Here is an 8,597-nt window from a genome sequence, read left to right as displayed (position 1 = left end):
AATTTGAAAATTTTGACATTTCAAGTTTAAGTTTTGTATACATGTAAGTTCTTTTTCATACTTATTCTGATTAATTGTTGAATTAATTATTTAATGCTTGTAATAATAGATTATATTTAAACTTTGGTAAGTAAGAAAGTAGTTGAATTGTAACTTTCCAGTTACATTTATATTAATGATTATAATTAGAAAAATAATAAATCACGTTAATTGAGTCTTAGTTTAATTAGCATAAACATTATTGTCAATACAGGAGGATGCGAATTTGAGTGCGTTGAACCTCATTATCTTTATATTTATAAATTGAGAAGGGAGTAAAAATAATTTTAAATATTGTGTACGACAGATAAAAAAAAACCTTTTTGATGAAATGATAGGTGGTAAAAGGTTTTAGATATTGATGCACATGACTGGAAGCGGTAGATTAGGGATGTGGGGAGGAATGCATCTATCTATCTAATTTTATCACGTGCATGGGCCGTCATGTCTTTGCAATGCCTCGTACAGGGTCGGCTACGCATTCAATTCAAACTTATTAATTAAAAGAAACAAGAACATTAAATTCAAAACTCAAAATAACATTATTTTTAAACTACAAAAAAAAAATAGCCCCTCTGCTAGCAGCTGATTAGATGGGTGATGGAAAAAATATCTATGAAGAAAAACCCTAAAGAGTAGCGGTGGCAGTGCTTTCGGACATGCTCTTCACGAAAGAAGATGATCTGGTTAGTTCACTTAGAGGTTTATCAGTGAACCTAATCAAATTATAAACAAATCCTCCCAATATAGTGCCCAGCATTGGTCCAACCATATAAACCCAGATTCCATCGTATACACGCATCACTATAGCCGGTCCAAGTGTCCTTGCTGAGTTCATTGATGCCCCTGATACCGGTCTACCCATACAAAAAACCGTAATTTATTTACACCACTTATAATTAACCAATCACATATTATCTCACTCTTTGGGATCAAAATTATTTACCCAACTACGAACACGTTTAACGTTATTGTCATCCCAACTGCAATTCCAGCCAATTCTCCAATCTGTTTTCACAAAACACACACACAAACATATACTTACACTGCCTGTCCATGTATGTATAAAATTATATGACTAGTGTAGCGAATAATATTACTAACAGCACGACTATCTGTAGCCACCCCCGATACAACAAACATCAATAGAAAGGAAATGATAATCTCAAGAACTAGAGATCGAGAAGCAGGTCCAACTGGTACTGTTCCAAAAAAGGCATCTCGAGGTATATCCCAAACCAAAGTTAAAGTTTCGCTTGCTAGGATTGATCCAAGGAGCTGTGCCACTACATAAACAGGCACCTACGCATGCAACCACATTCATTAAGATGGTATAATTATAATAAATTGTATATATACAGATACAGGTGAAACAAGTAGTAAAATTAATGAGCTTACTTGTTTCATAGGAAAACGACGGAAAATGCAGAAAGTAATGGTAACCGCAGGATTAAAATGGGCACCCGAAATATGACCAACAGAGTAAATCATGACCATACAAATGAGACCCCAAACTACAGAAATCCCAGGAAATGTAACAATGCCGTCGTATAACTTGTTCACCACCACTGAACCACATCCTGCAAATATCACGAAATATGTTCCCACGACCTCTGCAATTACCTACGTACCCTAAATCTTAAGTAATCTCCAACTTCGTTCTCTGAAAACAAAAAACAAGGAAAATAGAGAGAAATTGTATTACCTTTTGCATTAGTTTAACTGCGTCAGATGAATAGCAAATTTGCTTCACGGTTAAAAACATCCCTTCTTCCATAGCCGACATTTCTTTACTACTCATTGTTTAATTAATTTTTTCACTTAATCAGTAATCTAGAATATCAGGACTTGTAATTTTTTTATTACTTTTTTCAAAAAATGGGGAAGCCTTCTTTGACTTTGTTTTTTTTTCTTTTGTTATATAATTTCTTTTTTTATTGCAAAAATTATTTGATTTTTTTTTCTTAAGCTGCTAAGTGAACAAACAAGTATATATATGGCTTTAAATATAGTGGTCATTGGTAGTTAAGCTGTTTTAAGGAGTGGTTAGTGGAAATAACAGTTGTTTTGACAATTTATGCACTAATAAATCTCAAATCACTCACTATCACAACTTTCCCTATATTTTCTCTCTCTATATATATTTGAATTTCTAATCTCAACTACTCGTTTCTGCTAGTTTTAAGCTGTAATTTCTATTTTTTTTTATCAAAAACAAAACATATATATCAATTGTTTGACAACGCTCTAATTTTCCGCATTTAGACAAAAAAATCTCACACTTTTTTAGCTTTTGAGTTATATTGATGTTAAATTTAGTTTATGATTTGAAGATGAATTTTATCATTATTCCCAATATTCACTTATATTATAAGAATATTCATCTAATTATGCATTTACTTTTATTTTGATTATTTAATTATTATTTTTTAATTTATTCATTCAATTTTTCGAATTTAAATATTTTAGTCACTCTACCATATCGTTAGTTGTCATTAACTCAGTAATAGAAGTCTAATTTGTTCTTTTTTAATGATCTAATTGTAAATTTAGCCCTAATATATTTTCAAAGTCTATCAATTTAATCTTAAATTAAAAATTTTAACAAATTCTATATACAAAAAATTGTATCCTTTCTCACTATTGGTAATGTAATACCCCATACCCGTACCTGAGACCGAGATAGGATACGAGGCATTACCGAAATTTTCAGAATAATTTCAATTAATTTATATTATTTAGTATTCATTTTCATGTTTCATGTAACATCCTTTTCATATATTCAATTCAAAATATCATATAAAATACGATACAATACTTAAATTGTCATATTTACTTGCTCATTCAGGGTATCCGAACCTACCTGACTAAATTGCAGAAATACCAAGATTTAGGGGCATATTGGTAATTTACCATTTTCTCAAATTTCACCCAATCTTAAATTGATAATTTCATTTAATTTATTAATTTAGATAATAAAACAATTTATTCCCTTCAATTTAGTCATTTTTGACATTTTTACAAAATTACCCTCTAAAGTTTTACTTTTATTCAATTTAGTCCATGAGCTTAAAACATGCAAATTAGCCATGCTAACTGAATATTCATATATATTTTTCCTCCTCCTCCTCTCCATTCCACATCCTTAATGTATATAACATTCTTGTAAGTACGATTTCACAATTTACTTATTAATGCTCATATCAATCTGTTCACACGAGTCATAGTCACTCAATTATTTATAATTCGAGCTACAGAGCTCAAAATTAAGATCCATAAATTTTCCCTAAAACTAGACTCACATATCATTCCACCATAAAATTTTAAGAATTTTTGGTTTAGCCAATTAGTACAGTTTATTCATTTAAGTTTCCCCTGTTTCACTATCCAACAGTTCTGACCTCTCTTCACTAAAAATTAATTATACCACATTACAAAACTCGGATAATGTTCCCATTGATTTCTATTGAAAATAGACTCATTAAGGATTCTAAGCATATAAATTTGAGACTCTAATTAATTTTCTCCAATTTTTGGTGATTTTCCAAAGTCAAAACAGGGGAACCCGAATTCATTCTAATATTGTCTCACAAAATTCATTATATCTCATAATTTACAAATCTATTGCTTACACCATTTCTTCTATGAAAAACTAGACTCAATAAGCTTTAATTTCATATTTTATTCATCTTCTAATTCGATTTCTACAATTTATGGTGATTTTTCAAAGTTAGTCTACTTCTTCTGTCCAATATTGTTTTAGTTCAAGATGTTTATTACCATTTTTCCTCTAAATTTCAAAGGTCATACAATTCAGTCCTTGCTCAATTAGCCCATCTATTAAGCTAATTTTTCTCAATTAACATTTTATTCCATCATTCTAAACTATTACACAATCTTTAAAAATCAGAATTTTAACACTAAACCTTAATTCACAACTTTTTCACAATTAGGTCCTAAAATCAATTTCTATTGAAATTACTTGATAAAATAATCAAACAACAAAATCAAAGCTTCAAATTCATTTTATTTCATCATAAACAGCTAACACTTATCAATGATAGCTTTTAATTTTGTTCATAAAATAAAAAACTAATGAATTAAACACTTGGACCTAATTGTAAAAGTCACAAAAACATAAAAATCTCAAAGAAAAGGGTAAGAATTGAACTCACATATGTCAAAGTATGAAAATCCAGCAGCTTTCAGACCTCCCATGGCGTTTTTGCTGAAGAAAAATGATGATATCTCTAGATTTTTCAAATTTGTCTTGTTTTATATGTTTAATTTGCAAAATTTCCCATTTTGCCCTTGTTTTTCCTTGTCTTTTTTGCTGATTTTCTTGCCCAACCGTCCAGCCCATACAATTTGGGTCCAATTGCCTTTTAAATCCCCCCTTTTTAATCACTTAAACTATTTAATCACAATTTAATAAATTTCACACTATTTTCAATTTAGTCCTTTTTAATTAATTGACTAACCAAACGTTAAAATTTTCTAACGAAACTTTAATACTAACTTAATAACACTCCATAAATATTTATAAAAATATTTATGGCTCTGTTTATAAATCCGAGGTCTCGATACCTCGTTTTCAACCAAATTTACCTGATTAATTCTTTTAAAATCGTAAAATTCACTAATTAAAAACAATTCTTTTAAGTTTGCACTTGGCCTATAATTATTATTTGTTAAAATTTCTAAACATACTCGTCAGATTTAGTGATCTCGAATCACTGTTTCCGACACCACTGAAAAATTTGGCTGTTACAGGTAATACACACCTTCGACCCTCTCCTCATTTCCCCTTCGTCGTCTATACCTTATGCGTATTGGCAGTGGCGAATCTAAGGGGGCTAGCAAGGGTCCTGGCTCCCCTAAAATGCAAATTTACTATTTAGGCCCTTGAGATTTTTAAAATATTTTAAATTGGTAAAGGTAAAATTGTACTTTGGCCCCCCTAAAATTATAAAAATTCAATTTAATCTTTTAAAAATTATAAATATATAGGGTATAAAAAATTAAAATTTCATCCGACCCCCCGTAAAAAATTGTTCTGGCTTCACCCTTGTGTATTGGACTTGGGACCCTTGCATATTCAAATCCATGTTCTCATCTTTATATAACTTGCTCCCTTATCTTCACATATATGTAGATATATATTATGTATATACTTTTTTTTCCTGCACAACACAAGCAATGAAGTTTAATAAGAAACAAAAGGAAGAAAATTGAATGAACTTTCACATCATTAATTGCAATTGATATTAAAATATGATGTAGACCATAGTTTGAAGTTAAATCCCTCAGGACTTTCCATCTACTACTGGAAAGAAGAACTAAGAGTCAACTTAAATCGATTATTGTAACTTTAAGCTAACATTTTCTTTTTCTTTCTTTAATTTTCAATAGTAGTGACTGGGAGGATTTTTCAAATAAATTCTCATGAATAAAAAAGGAAGGCTACGTGAGAATAACTAAATAATTTTCAAGCTGACCTGCATGTGTTTTGTATATTGATCTCTATTAATAAGTTTCTAAGTTACTCGCTATTATCGTCTTGTTATCTGGATATTCAATTGGTTCTAACCCGTAGTCTTCAAGGTTCGCATGTGAGGTGTTTGCATCCTTCTATGAGACCGCACGATGTAGGTTCTCACCACCACGAAGGCAAATCCTCATTTAGAAAACACGTGTTAACCCTAGAATAGAGTACGTGTTGGCATGCATGGGAACCTACCTATGACGTCTCACCCATAAACAAAACCGTATCATATAAATAAAGAATCTAACTCTTTTGAAGCACACACACTTTAAAACATTCAACAATTTGATGTGGTAAGCGTAGACAGATTTTCGACCATCAGAAAATCAGAAAACTAAGATGACTCACCACAACGAGAACTTTCCTAACAATTTCCTATCAGGCCAGGCAAGAGGTTTTGGCATCGACAATCAACCTAGTGAGATGAGCCTTTTTTTTTGGTTGGTTTACTGACCGACCAGAAAATCTGGGCAACTCAGGCCAACTAGGTGTTTCCAATTCTTTTAATCTCAATTCTACCTCTAGTTAGTGGCTGCCATTTCCCTTTGATCAAGAAGCATCACCACAATAACTATTTTGTTTGTAAGAGCAACTAAGGTTGATAAAAGAACAAATGACTTAACAAAGTACCAGGTTTGAACAACAGTAATTGTTTCAGTAAGAATTATTAAGGCAAAATGAGGACTTGAAAGGAAACGTACAGTTCGACCACTCTGATCTTCAAGACCATGTCACACCTTTCTAGGAGGAGGATGTGGGAGCATAAGCAAAGCCATGACAAAATGAGATGGATGCTTTGCATAGGGATGTGCAAGTATTACACCTTAATGTGCAAGACATGGACTAGTTGGTTTGTTCTAACAACCCCTTGTCTTCAGAGGTAGTAACTGTGTGCCTACCAACTGAGTTTAAAGTCCCAAAAAAGATGTTCAAAGGCAGAAGGGATCCTCAGGCACATCTCATGTAGTATAATGATTATATGAATGTGTAGGAGCTTCTGATGCAGCTAAGTTAGGCACATCTTAGGGAGAATGTGAAAGATTGGTATCTGTCTTTGCCATAGGGCTCCATTGAAAACTTCTCGCAGTTAAGTTAGACGTTTTTGGGGAGGTTTCGAGCCCATAGGACAATAATGAGCACCCTTATGAGTTTGATATTAGTGAAGCAGAAGGATGGAGAATCTTTGTAAGATTATGTTAAATGGTTCTATGTAGCAAAGTTAAACACAAAGAACCTGCAAGACTAGTGGGCCATTGATACCTTCATCATGGGAGTCCAAAATGAACACGTAAAATATCTATTTACTGAGTCAAACCATAGAGTTTGACAGACTTGTATGAGAGAGTGCATAAGTTTGTTAAGGCGGAGGAAATTAAAAGGGTAGCTCGCAACACTTTTCAGAAGGATGATAGATAGTTTAAAGATTGCCAGAATATTTGTGGTCAACAAGATCATCTTTCTCAAAGTCTACGTGTTCAAGATGCGGGACAACTGAGGAACTATTCACAGAATAAATCGTCAAGGACATTCTAGAAGCCTCAGTGCAAACATACTAGAAGGTATGTTCCTCATGGAAAATTTGAAACTTATACCCCCTTAAATGCTACACGTACCTAATTCTTAGTCCGGTCAAAAGTTTGGGCATTTTGCCAAGCCCTCCACCTATGTGACACAATTAGTCTAGGACCAACTCTTGAGGCAGATGTAATTTCACAATGAAAAGGGTCACAAGATTGAGAATTACACGATAATTGGTACAAATGAGAACTTTGCGACCTCTAACACGAAGAGAAAGACTCATATTAGAAGTGTGATGTTAGTCAGTTCACTGAAGAGGTTGCATTAGCAAGAAAACTAGAAAGTGAAATTTAATGAAAAGGATGAGGATTTGGTTTGTGATGAGGAAGGAAATAACTTTATGGAAGTATAAACAACTATAGCAAGATTTTAGGTTAAAAGAATTTTGGTTGATAGCAGAAGTGTCGTGGAGGTGTTGACTTGAGACGCATATCAAAATATGGGGTTGAAGGAGTAAGCTTTGAAGAAAGTAAGCCCTTTGTATGGTTTTTCGAATCATCCAGTCGAGGTAAAATGATGTATTACTCTACCTTTTACCTTAGGGGATGACGAGCACACCACCACAGAATATGTTTAGTTCTTTGTGGTAGAACATCCAATGACTTACTATGCCATCTTTAGGCATCCTATTTTGAGAATGGCTAAAATGATGATTGCTACTTTTTGTATAAAGATTAAACTCCCTATTAGGATAGAGATAGGTTTTATTAAATCTGACCAGCGAACAACAAGGCAATGTTACATGTTGTCAGCTAAGCAAATGCATGAGCAGAAACCACAGGGTTAGGGTTCGCACTAGGTAAAGATGGTTAGCCAGGTTTTAGATTTGGATAGTTTGGATGCTAGAAGTGAGGAGAGAATTTGCATGCCAGAAGCAACAATAGTCATAGAAACTTTGTAATTATTTTATGATAACACGGGCAAGTTGGTAAAGATCTTATTCGTATTAGCAGAAGAGGAAAATGTAGACTTAGTACGGTGCTTAAGGGAGAATTCAAATGTTTTTGCATGGTCAGCCACAGACATCCCTGGGGTTGATCCTCAAGTGATTATCCATATGTTAAATGTGTTGCCCGAGGTCAAACAAGTCAAGCAGAAAAGAAGAAGATTTGCTCCACAAGTTGTGGAGACCATAAGAAAAGAAGTAGGAAAGCTCCTTTTGGTGGGATTTATCTAGGAGGTGGCATACCCAAACTGGGTGTGAAATATTGTGATGGCAAAGAATGCTAATGGAAAATAGAGAATGTGCATTGATTTTACTAGTCTTAACATGACTTGATTAAAAGATATGTCTTCTTTGCCCTCGATCGACAGATTGTTAGATGCGTCATTAGGCCATAAGTTTATGAGTTTTATGGATGCATTCTCAGGTTATAACCAAATTTTCATGGCTCTAGAAGATCAGGATAAAATGACCTTTGTTATGGAGGAGGGC

General features: G+C 33.1%; 1 protein-coding gene across 1 annotated transcript; it reads right to left on the bottom strand.

The window, feature by feature from the left end:
- Positions 1 to 514: 514 nt before the first annotated feature.
- On the bottom strand, positions 515 to 1,993 carry LOC107887628 (probable aquaporin NIP-type). Its single transcript, XM_016811873.2, has 5 exons — positions 1,745 to 1,993; positions 1,438 to 1,662; positions 1,144 to 1,341; positions 986 to 1,047; positions 515 to 896 (listed from the first exon to the last, which is right to left on the bottom strand). Exons 1-5 carry the CDS (start codon positions 1,838 to 1,840, stop codon positions 668 to 670), a joined length of 810 nt encoding a protein of 269 aa, XP_016667362.2. The 5' UTR covers positions 1,841 to 1,993; the 3' UTR covers positions 515 to 667.
- Positions 1,994 to 8,597: the final 6,604 nt, after the last annotated feature.

Source organism: Gossypium hirsutum, chromosome A03 (genome assembly GCF_007990345.1).
Source record: "Gossypium hirsutum isolate 1008001.06 chromosome A03, Gossypium_hirsutum_v2.1, whole genome shotgun sequence".
NCBI classification, from domain to species: domain Eukaryota; kingdom Viridiplantae; phylum Streptophyta; class Magnoliopsida; order Malvales; family Malvaceae; genus Gossypium; species Gossypium hirsutum.
This window is presented reverse-complemented; position numbering and strand designations above follow the sequence as displayed.

What these genes read in the sequence shown, in the direction of transcription:
- LOC107887628 (XM_016811873.2), bottom strand. Translation starts at nt 1,840, where the DNA reads ATGAGTAGTAAAGAAATGTCGGCTATGGAAGAAGGGATGTTTTTAACC. An exon ending in CAGTTAAACTAATGCAAAAG is followed by an intron (nt 1,663 to 1,744) that starts GTAATACAATTT and finishes TAGGGTACGTAG; the next exon opens with GTAATTGCAGAGGTCGTGGG. An exon ending in GTCGTTTTCCTATGAAACAA is followed by an intron (nt 1,342 to 1,437) that starts GTAAGCTCATTA and finishes TTGCATGCGTAG; the next exon opens with GTGCCTGTTTATGTAGTGGC.